The sequence below is a fragment of the Watersipora subatra genome, chromosome 1 (genome assembly GCF_963576615.1).
Source record: "Watersipora subatra chromosome 1, tzWatSuba1.1, whole genome shotgun sequence".
Taxonomy (NCBI): domain Eukaryota; kingdom Metazoa; phylum Bryozoa; class Gymnolaemata; order Cheilostomatida; family Watersiporidae; genus Watersipora; species Watersipora subatra.
Genome location: NC_088708.1, coordinates 10,214,557 through 10,229,342, shown reverse-complemented (window position 1 = coordinate 10,229,342; position 14,786 = coordinate 10,214,557). Strand labels below are relative to the sequence as shown.

The following is a 14,786-nucleotide window of genomic DNA, read 5'->3' as shown; positions in this document are numbered from 1 at the left end:
AAGTAATAGTAAACGCAATCATATTTATTATGATTGAGTTATGCTCCAGCTATTGACTGTTTTTATTTCAGCCACATCTCTAAAGTGATGATGTATATCTACTGAATAGAATCAAACATTATAGCTATCTGTGAGTAGAGCTAATCTAATGTTTTCACTGTCTATTATAAAGCCCTATATATATTTTGTGTCTAACCATTTCTTACCTAGATTGCGTCACTCATGTTCTCAGACAGTAATATAGCTAAGCAATACAGATCCACATGAATGAAAACTACTATGTTGCAAGGAATACTGAACAGAACACTACCTATCTTTTCCGTAATATGGTGTATGCTTACTAGGTTTTTTGTATCCTAGCTATACATAAACTTCTGTTTCAGAAAAAACAACTGATAATACCAGTCTTGTACTTGCCATTTGATGTAGTTTTATATGGTACTTTAAAAAACTTGCACACCTCGGAGAGCTGCTTCAAGATTGCAGTGCATTTGCTACTTTATTCTTAGATTGCATATTTTAAACTGTTACAGCAGACCCTTGAGTCGATTCTTTTTGGCTTATCTTCATCCTATGTACTACTTTTCGCTCTCGAACTACCGCTCATACTACCTCTCGAACTATCTGTCGTACTCCCTCTTGTACTGCCTAACAAACTACCTCTCATACTAAATATTGTACTCCCTCTCGTGCTGCCTCTCATACTAGCTTGTACACACATGATATAATCAGTAATGATATGCTTTTATGTCGTCTTACTTTTAATACTACCTTGGTTATTGTTGTCATGATTTGTGAGTAATAATAATATGTATCAGTATAACATACTTTGTTACCAGCACAAGTATTTATTATTCTCAAACGCTTTACAACATTTTATCCTCAACTGTACTTTTTAGAGAGCTATTCCCTTTTTGCTATACATGTGGAGAAAGTGTTGAGAGTGTGTTAGTTTAGTTTTGTGTTACAAACTGGTTCATTTTGATATTCAATAAACCAGTAAGGCAAGAACAAATCATGCAAACCAATACAAATACAACAAATACATGTAAACCAACAGCATGTAAGTTTTAAAGAACAGGCAAGTGGAGAAAAAATAAAAAAGAGTTAATAATTTAAAGATTTTATAAAAACCACATTTAAATGACATTGCAGTTTTTAAGAAAGGTTCATTTGATTACTCATATGAGCCAAGCAGTACACCGAATTTGTGCATTAAATAAAGCAATGTCTCAAAATAGATACTCAAAAAGGAAAAACAAACTATAATTGGCTTCTGGGCGTTGCAAAGGTAGGAGTTACTTGCTCAAGATTTAATGAAATATTGATTAGAGGACTGCTGAGTGGAGAGACCATTCTGTGATGTTTAGGATAAAGTTGCATGCACTCTTCTACGGTTTTCGGAATAAAAATTTCATCATCAGTGCCCATATAGTCAGGATCTTCTGGGTAGAGGCTATCCCCTGCAATATTAAGTAGTCATAGTGATTAGATTAGCGATAAGTATGACTAAAGTAGACTTTCCTGTTGAGGGCTGGCACTGCGTTGTCTGTTTCAAGTATTCTCACAACAAAAATTTAAAACACATCAATACTCAAACTGCATTGATAGAAAATTCTTGTATGGGGAAGTGATAAATTCATCATTAACGCTAGTGTGGAGCTTATGCAAGTGAGAATAACTCCATTTATTTAATAGGTCTTCATAATAACAGCAGGCTCCTTTATTGAATCAGTCAAAAATTTTGCTTGAGGCAAATTTTCCTGTTCTTGTACCAAACTCATCATTGTACGTCTGCCAGTGTAACCATGCCAGTCCTTGTGTAACCATGCCAGTTCTGTACCATAGCTCATGTCAGTTTAGGATACTACTAGAATCCTTGAGAAAACCCTTATAAGATGTTCCAAGAAAGTGGAAACCAATGTGGTAGCTTGAAGCATCTCAGTTGAAGGTACCAAGTTGTTTGGTGCTTGATGAATTTTAATGAATTTAATATTTTAAAATTTAAAATTTAATATTAATGAATTTTGTTTCCCCAGGATAATGGAATCTTCTTACAAGTGATTTGGAGTATTCTTACCTTAGGTTGTTTATTGCTTGGTACCTACTGAACTTAAAGAACAATAATTATTGTTCTTTAAGTTCAGTAGGTACCAAGCAATAAACAACCTAAGGTAAGAATACTCCAAATCACTTGTAAGAAGATTCCATTATCCTGGGGAAACAAAATTTATTAATTACAGTGACAGGCATATAACAAACCAAGCAATCACACTCTAGCAATATTTAGTATTGATGTTACAATATCACACGTGGATCATCGCGGGTATTAAACCATCAAGAATATCTGAAGTTTTGACACGCATTGTTCTTTTTAAACATCTTATTATACTTAGGTAATAAATATCCATGGCAAGCATAAAAATATCAACTGTTCAAAGGAATGAGTAAAACAAATTGTAGTCTCACATTTTAATTTCCTATAAGTACAAGGTGAGCGTGTTTTTGTTTGTTTGTAAAAAACATGCCCATCACCTTAGCTCGTAGAGCTGCAGATTGATAGTAAAGCCTCAATAAAAACTTATGGTCGGTTCTTATTATTTCCCTTTGTCTGAATATTCTCCACAAAATAAAGCCAACTCTTTATTCTACCTACTCAAAAATTATGGCGGTTTGAGCACCATGCTTGCTTGGCAGCCTATAGCTTAGAGATCCCAAGAAGTCATAAATAAATAAACTCATTTTGCTCAGAACTCAAATGCATACTAATAAAATGGAAATTAAAGCGCGTATGTGCTATGAAAAACAAAGTCTCTGATACCAAGAAATTGTACAGGTGGACAACAGGAGATTTTGGAGATGATGACGTGAAGTTATGTACTTAGGTCAAGTAAGGAAGTTAGTACAACACTGCAACCTCTTAGCGTGCGTCTCTACACTTTCACTTCATGAATTTTATTAATCAAATAAAAAGTCAATAATTTGGAGTTATCATCGCAGTATTTTTGACCTGATTGTTTTTTACCATAGCGTTTATGAGATGAATTTTCTTTTTAGTATCCGTTGCCATTCTAATACAAAATCTACCACAGCTTCCTTATTCTTTGATGTATCAATAATGCATTCTTGTAGCTAAGATGATATAATGTCAGAGTGGTGCATATGACATTATATCGCCATTATATGAGGATGTTACATATCCTTATATGTAATATTCTGTATTATCTGTGCTAGTTCAACATATTATCGCAGAAAAATTGATTAAAAGAGTTAAAACCTGACCCATGATGCTTTTTTTATGCCATCTCTGACCTTAAATAGTTTTAAAAACTTATTGAATTTAAAAAAAATTAAATTGAAACTATAAAATTGTAGCGCATAGCAACCTACAATTGTTTAAACAAAATGTACAAATTGAAAAAAATGCAAATTTGGCTTCATTTTGGATTTACTCAAACTCTAAATAACCTAAATTCTAATTAGCAAGAAACTGAAAATCATGAACTGATAGTGACTGGCGCTTATAGTGACATTCTTCCTAAAGGCTATATCAATAACATCTCATAAAGCAGTTTTTGTAGACTCCATAAACACGTAAAGATAAAAATTGTGGTAAAATGGTAAACCACAACAAAGGAAAGGAGACAGCAAGTATGTTTAATATACTAAACAGAAGACAATGAGAACAGTGGGTATTATGGATACTAGAGAACAACTAGACTCACCTGGAAGCACCCAGATGGCACCATCTGAGCAATTGATTTTCACTGTAAATATTCTCTCAGTGCCGAGGCGGTCGCGAGACTGAGCATACTCTCGTATGGCGTCAATTGTCTTGAAGCTGAGCAACCTTGAGAGTTCGTACATCTGTACAGGAGCCACCAGCACAGAGCCTGCGAGTGCCGCCTTCAGAATCTCACCAATATCCCAGAACTATTAATAGAACAATTTAAAATATAAAGTCTGATTAGTAAAAGGAGAGATCACAGGCTATCCCCATTAAACAGAGACACTAAAAATGCTTTGTTGGCACCAGCCTCGCCTCCACTGCCTGTTTACTCCAATTCTCAGTAAGTTACCAGCTACCGATTGTGATGCGAAGGGTTTGCTAGAAAGAAGGAATAGATATTTCTATTTCTGCTCATTGAGCCCACTTGGCACCTAAGAATGCTATCCTGACATGGCTTCCATGTGAGCATTAACCAAGAGATTTCAATAGTTTAAGAAACAACCTGAACAGTTGAAACTTCTGCATTGTCTGAAGTTGGATTCAAGTGTTCGATATTATCCACCACTGCCACATAGAATTGTGTGTCATATCTTCTGCTGGAGTGCTACAATTCAGAACAGGAAGAGCACCTGCCAAGAGATAAACGACACTCCTCAATGGCCCATAAAGCCCTGACACAATATTAGCAACACAACAGAGTTACTATGAGATCAATAACACGAAACATGGACAGCCAAAAAGTATAAAATGTTACTAGTTATCAAATATCAACAAGCCTCCCTCATACTTCCCACCAACCTTCAATCCAAGAGGTGTGAGCCAGGTACTCCAGTTGTGTAACGAAAATATATCTGGGGACATGTTTAGACTCTTCAAAATTTCACAAAATCTTTTTGGCTCTTCATGAATTTGTTTGCGAATATTATCCGGAACTGGTAAAGCTTTCCCTGTACGCATAGAAAGCAGTATTTTTTACCGCTTTCACAGAAAATATTACTCAAATGTTCGAATCCTAATGTTTCATTAAAAAAAACTGGCGTCGTTGTAAACATATTATAAATCGAGGTCAACAGAGAGCAAATTCAATACCAACAAATATTACTAACCTGACTTTTCATCCATCATTAATCCTGTTTCTTCAACTAATTCTCTAATAGCGGTGATTCGAAATCCCACATGAGGGGATAATTCCTAAACGATCAGAAAAAGACTAGTAATATTAACCGATAATAATACCATAAATTATCGGAAATAATGTATAGATAGATCTGAAGAGTAACACTTGCCTGCAGCTGAGCTTGCTCTGGAGCGTCATTGATGAATATGTCTGGAAAGGTTGCATGAGGGTTAACTGCAAAGCTTCTGAGTTGGGGGAATGTATCTAACCAGGACAGTGAGAAGTCTGAGGCTTCACAAAGACCTCCAGGAAACACAAGATTTGTAGGCATAAATTTGGCCTTCTTACTCCTCTTCACCTGTAATTAGAAACGGCTGGAGATTAAGGTAAAGGCTATTTGGATCTAGAAACCAAATTCACCTTATGATTAGTAAGAACTTTTTGATGCCCTTGAATATCTGTAGAAGTCAACATACCGTGAGCACAGCTGGACAGCCTTTTTTTCCTGGCCCTATTAATAGTATTGCTGCAGATTTTTTCCATAAGTTATGCGTTGGACACTTTGCAAGACTTGTCATTTTGCCTTTAAAACCTGGAAAGAAAGATATGATGATACAACACAAAAGCAAACTAAAACTAAACAAGGATTCAGCAGTGACTTGCAAAAGCGTCACAATTTTTTTGGGCATTTACGAATTGTCTTCCCATGTGAGATTTTGAATCACTGCCATTGATAAAAATCGTGGAAAAAAATTTAGGCAATGCATGAAAAGTTTGATTAGAAGATGGAATTTAAAAAAAATGAAGTACTTGGAGTGATGCAACTTATAAATCATTAATGTGATTTACGGAATTAAAGATAATCAAGTATCTTCAGATGAGCTCGCAGCTGATAAAGATTAAATATAGTAATAACGCTGCACTGCACTTGGCTTGCAAAAAAAATCGAGGTTCTTCAAAAACTGTAAAAAGTCAAATACTATCTTTCCTTAGTTTATGAGAATCTCAGTTACTGTTTGATCGTAAAACAGCACATTAATAACCACAGCATGTAAACTACAACAATAACCACATTATGTAAGTTACAATAATAACCACAGTATGTAAGTTACAATAATAACCACAGTATGTAAGCTACAATAATAACCACGGAATGTAAGTTACAATAATACCCACAGTATGTAAGCTAAAATAATAATCACAGTATGTAATGTACAATAATAACCACAGCATGTAATGTACAATAATAGTCACAGTATGTAAGTTACAATAAAAACAACAGTATGTAATGTGCAATAATAACCCCAGTATGTAAGTTACAATAATAACCACAGTATGTAAGTTACAATAATAACCACAGTATGTAATGTACAATAATAACCACAGTATGTAAATCACAATAATAACCACAGTATATAAGCTACAATAATAACCACAGTATATAAGCTACAATAATAACCACAGTATGTAAGTTACAATAATAACCACCGCATGTAAGCTACAATAATAACCACAGTATGTAAGTTACAATAATAATCACAGTATGTAATGTACAATAATAACCACAGTATGTAAATCACAATAATAACCACAATATATAAGCTACAATAATAACCACAGTATATAAGCTACAATAATAACCACAATATATAAGCTACAATAATAACCACAGTATATAAGCTACAATAATAACCACAGTATATAAGCTACAATAATAACCACAGTATGTAAGGTTTTCATCTTTTGAATGAGATCAATAATATACAAGTGTTGCTAAATATTTAAAGCACACCAATTATATCAGTAATGTTTCAGCTTATTCAGGTTCTTCAATATCTTGGCTTTCAAATGAGCCATTGTTTGGCATGGTGAGACAGACATTGGTTGGTGTTTATAGGATTTCCCCAGAGCTCTACCAAAGAAATGTTCAATGGTATAGGCTCGCAAATTATGACGTCACAATTTTCATATTCGGTGTTGTATGCTCTTACCGCTTATTTATCATCTACGATAATGACGCTGGTGGCAGGCTAATGTAGGACAATTCCAGAGAACCAATGAAGATGATAAAGGAATCGGTGTCATTAGCTCTCCATGTACAGATTAGTTTTATGATAAATAGACCAGATTCCAAGCTCCATACTATACTTTCCCGATGATATTATGCACTAGCCCTATATTTTTATTGTGATGTTGAGGGGCACGACTGAGGCTAATTAATTTCAAGCATTGCGAGATCTTGCGAGAGTGCAATTTACATATAGTCCTAGGACCACGCCACTGCAGGTCACAATTTAATCGACATGATTTCATTACCTTTATCAATGACAGTATATTTATTGAAGACATATGGGACAAACAATGCCATCATATAAAACGGTGTGGTAATAATTACTATAAATGGTTAACATGAATGAAAGGATGAAAAAGCAAACTCTAACAATCACCCAAAAATCTATTAACCCAGAACATGTGTTTGTATTGGTCTGGCGTTAGCATGATCCCCGAACATTGTTGATTATCTAGAACCCTAGTTTATTATTAGTGCTCTCTGGGTTTAACAGCACCGATTGTCACAGAAAAGTGCAGCCTCAATGGCAGCGAAGGGATCGACGACCTAAGGCTAAATGATAATTATGACATCACACTGTGGGAACCACAACCAAGTGTTTTTTTATTGCAGGACATACTTTTGACACCCTGTTTTTCATAGTTCTATTATTCTTTGTGTATTGAATATAAGCTCATTCGAAAGCCAAGACTCTGATGTACTGAAATATATGATAAAATTACTGATATAATTGATGTGCTTTAAACACGCACATCTGCTGACATATATGTGAAGAACTATTCAGACAGGTGTTTGATATATGATAAGAGATTCAATCAGTCTTAAAGACATGAGACGAGTAGTTGTACATTGCTGTTAATAGAATCAAATCTGGATAACACCACATTCTATGTAGCATTGGCAATATAATTTTTCAGCTCTCTTTGCTTTGGATTAAAACTTCAACGGAATGCAGGAAAAATTGCAAGTTGCAATTAGCAACTAATTGCAAGTTTACAGGTAATAGTTGCTTGAGTGTTGCTTTGTATGGTCATCAAGCAAAAAGAACCAGTGTGCAATGGAACTATCTTATAACAGCTCTCAAAAGTCAAATGCTTTAATAAAAGCTAAACAATCAATGGCTAATAAACACAGCACACTATTAAACTATCAGCGCACAGTTGCAAGGTCATGTGAAAAGTTATTCTTATTTTTCCTCGTCTAATATCTAGAACTCTCGAGTCTTAACTCATCCACAAGATGCCTTACATTGAATAGTGAAGAGAGCTCGAGCAATGCTGTAAGATTTAGGTTACTAATCATGTTGTTCTGAAAATATTTGATTCATACAGTATTTATAAGTGATCGCTGTTCAGTAAAAACTGTGTACATATAATGGATAATAATAATGGATTCCTTATCGATAACCATACTTTTGACTATTTAGGGCGCTATATTAACATCTTTATAATTATACTGTACCGTAAAATTATTTATAAATAGAATAGAATATAGTATCCTATAGATTTTAAGTCTATAGAGTTTATTAGTGTTTATAAAGGCTGCTCATTTTATGTGACTGTTTATTTCTGAATGGCTCGATATGACAAATAAATTCATGCTGCACCAGTCCAAGACCATTTCTAACTTTTTGCTAGTTTTTATTTATTCAGGGCACCATCTCAAAAATAAAGAAACTTTTTAATGAATCCGTTGCCATATGATACTTTACAAACATTCTCCTTCAATCAGTCACAATAGAAGTTGTGTTTCTAACAAGAACCATAAACTTTAGTAAGCCTATAATGCTTTTGATAAGCTGTAAGTTTGCAAACTCAAAACAAAGTAGTCTCTGTACCAGAGAAGAGCCTGTACAGCGATAAGCACTTTTGTTACATCGACAACAAATACTAGCACAAGAGCTTTCTACGATCAAGAGAGCATAGAGCTGCTGTCTCTTACCGGTCCACCCTGCACCCTGTTGAAGCACATCCCACTGAATAATGCAGCTTATAGAATGGATGCAGTTAACAAGAGTGAAATTTTTAACAAACTCAAAACATATGAAGGAATGTCTTGCAGCAGTGCTTCCCAGGTGAAATATTTGGAAAAAATTGGCAGATATAAATATTTTACCAGTTTAATGACAATCTCTACTTTGTCTTCATCACCATCAGCTACCAGTAAACAGTGACACTGCACATCACGTAATTAGAAATATCTTATGCTCGAGACACAACTGGAATATACTCCTACTGACTTCAGATAATCATAGACATAGTGTGAACCGCTGGTATCAAAGCGACTGTAAAAAGATATAGAAATAAGCCTGCGTCTTTTGCAAACTTGGAAAGTGTAATTGGTCTATATCACTAGGTTTGAGTATGATAGTTGCCAAAAGTTTGTTGACGAGATTACCTCAGCAAACTGCTACATAAAGATTAACAACATCGGAATATCTTGAACTGAAATTGCAAATATGGGATTAAAAATTTTCAAAGAATTGCAAATGACTCGGATTCGATCAAGGGCCAAGTTATGAGAAGCAACGATCTTGATAACATTGATAAATCCTGAAAAATCAAACCATGTTTTACAGGTCCCCCCAAAGCAAATTCAGTCATGGAAAATGACCAGAGTTATGTGAGCTGGGAGAGCTCACATATGAAATGGATAATCAAGCATCCAGCACCTGATAAAAAAATCAAAGGACTTTGTCAAAAAAAGTACACTTCGGTGAAATGTATAAAAAAGTTTAAGTTACGGGAAATAGAGAGCTCATGAACAAATTGGTGACACCGGCTACTATATCTTGACCTTATCATTCAACAAATATGCATGTGTGAGGTAATGAAAACAAATATATCTATTTGAGTTAAAACCAATTCCAATAGTGAAGATCTATTTCTCAGCTTACTCAGGGCAAAAGTGCCAATTTTATGACAGTGTCATTTGACTTTAAAGCACATAAATTACATAATTTTTTTATTGTATATTTCAATACATCAGAGTCTTGGCTTTCGAATGAGCTATTGTTTGCCATGGTGAGACAGACATTGGTTGGTGTTTATAGGATTTCACCAGAGCTCTACCGCAAAAATGTTTACTGGCACAGTTTCGAAAATTGTGATGTCACAATTCTCATATTCGTTGTTGTGTGCTCTTACCGCTTATTTATCAACTACGATAATGACGCTAGTGGCAGGCGAAGGTAGGACAACTCCAGAGAACGAATAAAGATGACAAAGAAATCAGTGTTATTAGTTCTCCATGTACATATTATTTCTATGATAAGTACCTCAGACTCCAAGAACCATACTATATTTTCCCGATGATATTATGCACTAGCTCTTTATTCTTAATGTGATGTTGAGGGTGACGACTGAGACTAATTAATTTCAAGCATTGCGTGATCTCGCGAAAGTGCGATTGACATTTAGTCCTAGGGCCACGCAACCGCAGGTCATAATTTAATCGATGCGACTTCATTACCTTTATCAACGACAGTACATTTATTGAAGCATAATTAATTAACCCAGAACATGTGTTTGTACTGGTCGGGCGTTAGCACGATCGCGGGCATTGTTGATTATCTAGAATCTTAGTTTATTATTAGCGCTCTCCGGGTTTAACAGCACCGATTGTCACAGAAAAATGCAGCCTCAATGGCAGCGAAAGGACTCGACGACCTAAGGCTAAATAAGAATTATGACGTCACATTTTGAGTACCTGAACCAAGTGTTTTTTTTGCAGGACATACTTTTGACACCCTGTTTTTCATAGTTCTATTATTCTTTGTGTATTGAATATAGGCTCATTTGAAAGCCAAGACTCTGATGTATTGAAATATATAATAAAAAAATTATGTAATTTATGTGCTTTAATGCTATTTGCTTGAGAAGATTCCATTTAAAGAAATTGTAGGAAAAGTGATTTAGACACAAGTGGTTGTATATACCAAATATGCAAAAGTAGTAACTGTAATAATTTCTCCGAACCTAATCATAGGCTGTCTTTATCGACGTAACATAGCATATCCAACGCAACAAATTGGGACTAGATGAAAGCCCTATTCAAGTACAACACCAAACAATGACATCAGATAAGGTAAATCACTCTCGACATCAACTAGCAACATGACCAAAAGCTTCTCAGGCTAATACTCAAGGGTATGTCAGACAGCACTCAACGCTCACTAGAAGCTGTTCGCTTTTCAACAACCATAACGAATAATGGATGCAAATATATTAAATGAATCCTATACAAAATCTAACCTACGACATCCCTGCATGAACATTGTATCTACCGTTTTATTATGAGCAACTTTTGACATACGCGTAACACCGTTTGTGTGTACCATTGTTTGTAACGCAAATGTTCATAAATAGGGTAGCGTCTGTACTACATACCGTAATTCTTTCCATCCATAAAAACAACTTAGATACCCATTTAAAGTTTTTAAATTTAAAAAAAATCACTGGCAGCCCTCAGATGTATCATTGTTACTTTTATCTATTACAAAATAGATGAATATTATACTTAAAGACCTATATCTTGATTAATCATTTTTAATAAGCTGATAAATAAATTGCTCTATATCACTCGGATGCTAATTATGATAAACAAAATTGTAAATTAACTTTCATGGGCATAATTTTGGCAACAAGACTGGTTATGGTGTACATTATTACTCTACTTGCCTTATGATTTTATAGGCTGATGACACCTTGCTGTATGTATACATTAACAATGGACAAAATATAAAGATGTTTCAAGCATTAATTGACTGTTTTTATCAGAATGTTGATAAAAATACAAGACTATTTAATTTACTACTACCAATTGTAAAACTATTGCTTTTGGCTAGTGGCTTGTCTGCTGCCTTTAACAGAAACCTAACAGACTTATGTCAAGGAATAGAAAATTATTAAATAACCATACAAACAGATCTTAGGCTTCCTAGGTACAATGTACCAAACCACTTCTGCGTGAGTTTTTTTCGGTCAATTCTGGAAGAAACTAATGAGCTCATTGCATGACCAGCTAGAAAAGGGTCATGCTACAGACATGTACACACTCGTGTAACACACTCTGTCAGATTTATTAGAATGATAAAAATGACAAGTGTTCCAAAGAAGGAATGAACATTAGAATTGCTGAAACTAAGTGACATGAAAGAAAAAAATTTCATCCATTGTTTTCACTGAGCTTCCCTGCAACAGTTTTTTGTATTAGAGTTTTTATCATTTTTGAAAGATCTAGAAAACCTTTGGGAAGTACTCCAAGGATAATAAATAAAAATATAGCACGTAATACCCATGCAAGACTATCTTGCAAACCCTCAATTTATAAAGATAATCATAGCAAATTTATGAACATGTTTGCAACAAAGTTACTCCTTTTTATTAAGTGGTTTCATTATATTTCATCTTCATATTTTCTGGTCATTTCTTCGATTGACGTCAATCAATTTATCGCTGAGCCTCCTGTGTTAGATAATGCAAAGCGTGTGACATTAAGGTGCCTGTCTGTGTCATACATGAAGGCCACGCTCTAAGAACTAAAAGATTGTTGGAATTTAGAAAACACATCTCTGCCAGATATCTACGCTCAGAGTCATAGACGGAAAACAAATATTAAGCACTTAATATCACAGGACAAACCAATGAAGTTTGTCTGGACAGAATTCAAATTAACATTTCTCAGTATGATCGAAAGATGCATTCTAACATACGAGGTTAGACGTTGGGAAAAAATACTGGATGCAGACTAACACCATAAAGGCCATACGAAAGCGAAACAGACTCCACGAGTATACTGTGCCCATCTATCTGATGCAAACAGAAATCTCCTAAAATCACACACCAAATTGTGGAAGACACATGTGAACATAGACGACAATCGATCTATCAACAGTCATGTTTGTGAAGAGCTCACGATTGGCATCTTTAAGCCATTGTTTGCAATTATATCCAGGAAAACCGGTGACAATGGTGTTGTGAAAATATTGAAAAGTAGTGCTGGTGATACACCAGATGACTTGTCCCGAGTGTTTTGCAAAGGCCATTACATTTTTGTTTACTGATGACAATAACATTATACCTCCCAATAACATGCGCCAGATAACAACTCAAACTGGATCACTTGTAGTATCAAAACAGAGAGTCAGGAAAGCCTTACAGGCACATGATCCCAAGAAGAGCACCGGACCTGATGACATCTCACCAGCTTTGTTGCAATTCGCATCCCCCTACATTTGTGAGGTTATAACCAATATTAATAACTATTCTATTACAACTGGTCAAGTACCTAGTGATTGGAAAGTGCCTAGTGTTGTGCCGATTTTAAAGGTGAGAATGATAGATCTTTGCCACTAAATTACCGACCAATATCTTTGGCAGCTATACTTTCAAAGGTCACTGAGCACATTCTTGCGCAAGATACTTGTGATCACCTTGACAGAAAGTAACTACTTAATGACTGTCAGTATAGACTTAAGGTTCAAAGGTGATGTGAGTTGCAGCTGTTGTCTACGGTCTTGGAGCATATTAATAATTTCGATGATAGGATTTAAACTGATATGGTTGTATTAAACTTTGCCAAAGCCTTCGATGTAGTCTCCCATAAAAGCCGGTTTGTAAGTTATCTAAGAGTGAGATTCGCCAACACTTAGTAGAGTGGATTTCTAATTGGCTCAGGAAGCAAACACATTTTGTAATTGTTGATAGTGGCACCTCAGCTCTGCATAGGGTAACATCAGGAGTGCCCCAAGGTTCACTGCTAGGGCCGTTTTTGTTTCTTCTTCGCATAAATGACATGCTCTACATAGCGCAACACAAGGCTGAAACCTTTTGCTGATGACACCGTTGTTGTTTCGTTCTGTTGAGAGCCCTGAGAACAGTGACGCTATGCAACAAGACCTGGACGATTTAGTAAAATGGGCATGATGATTAGAACATTTCGTTTCAACACCAGTAAATGTGTAACTATGTCAATTGTTATATCAAACTGCCAGAAAAAAACATTAGAACTACTATAAGAGGGCATCCACTTAATAACAATCCTCTATTTTTAGATACCTGGGTGTTACAATCGATTATAGACTGTCGTTTGATGAGCATATAGATAATATAGCAAAAAAAGCTAATGGAACTTTGCGTATGCTAATGAGATCAGCGAGACACTATAAGCTTTTCTCCAAGAAACTTGCTTTTTTTACCATTTGCAGGCCCATTTTGGAATATTCCTCTATTGTATGGTCCTCTTATTTCATTGCAAATAGCAAGAAACTAAAAGGTATAAATAGAAAGGCTCTACGCTAGACGTATAACCTAGATGTAAAATACTCAAAGGGTAGTGACATCATGTACAGACCTGCCAACCCAAGAGTGGGGTAATGCGTGAGATATGGTTTTGGGGCAATTGATGTATCAATGATAGTATATATAAAATTGTGGAAATTGGGGCAAAAATCTCACGCATTCTCATTTTTTCTTTGGGGTGATTGCGTGAGTCTCACGCCCAAAGCGTGAGAGTTGGCAGGTATGATCATGTACCAGCGATGTTGGCCTCTCCCACAAGACCGATGGAGGACTGTTGACGTCAACTTTTAAACAAAATAATCGACGGAAGGATGAAAAGTAATTTTTTTGCATATCACCATAATGCATCTTAGATGCAAATATAATCATTTGGTGTAAATATATAAAAAAAAACAGCCAAGACTGGTGCGATTTAAAACAGTAAAACACTACAAATTTATTAACGTCGCTGTTGGGTGTATTTGACAGCGAGTAACAGCGATTATGTGTAGTCAGGGCGTAGAGGTTTACTAAGTAAGGCTAGACTTGCCTTCCCTATTGTGTATATGTACCACATGAGTAAAGCTG

The 14,786-nt window shown here is 35.3% G+C and overlaps 1 protein-coding gene across 2 annotated transcripts; it reads right to left on the bottom strand.

Moving 5' to 3' along the window:
• Positions 1-847: 847 nt before the first annotated feature.
• On the bottom strand, positions 848-14,498 carry LOC137407140 (acyl-coenzyme A diphosphatase NUDT19-like). Of its 2 annotated transcripts, none has more exons than XM_068093744.1 (8): positions 14,454-14,498; positions 5,324-5,439; positions 5,017-5,205; positions 4,837-4,921; positions 4,529-4,677; positions 4,233-4,334; positions 3,726-3,933; positions 848-1,463 (listed from the first exon to the last, which is right to left on the bottom strand). In XM_068093744.1, exons 2-8 carry the CDS (start codon positions 5,423-5,425, stop codon positions 1,264-1,266), a joined length of 1,035 nt encoding a protein of 344 aa, XP_067949845.1. In that variant the 5' UTR covers positions 5,426-5,439; positions 14,454-14,498; the 3' UTR covers positions 848-1,263. The 2 variants fall into 2 exon arrangements, with proteins under 2 accessions (XP_067949845.1, XP_067949852.1); XM_068093751.1 differs by lacking the exon at positions 14,454-14,498 and adding an exon at positions 9,034-9,060.
• Positions 14,499-14,786: the final 288 nt, after the last annotated feature.

What these genes read in the sequence shown, in the direction of transcription:
- LOC137407140 (XM_068093744.1), bottom strand. Translation starts at nt 5,425, where the DNA reads ATGACAAGTCTTGCAAAGTGTCCAACGCATAACTTATGGAAAAAATCT. An exon ending in GCTGTCCAGCTGTGCTCACG is followed by an intron (nt 5,206 to 5,323) that starts GTATGTTGACTT and finishes TTCTAATTACAG; the next exon opens with GTGAAGAGGAGTAAGAAGGC. An exon ending in CAGAGCAAGCTCAGCTGCAG is followed by an intron (nt 4,922 to 5,016) that starts GCAAGTGTTACT and finishes CTGATCGTTTAG; the next exon opens with GAATTATCCCCTCATGTGGG.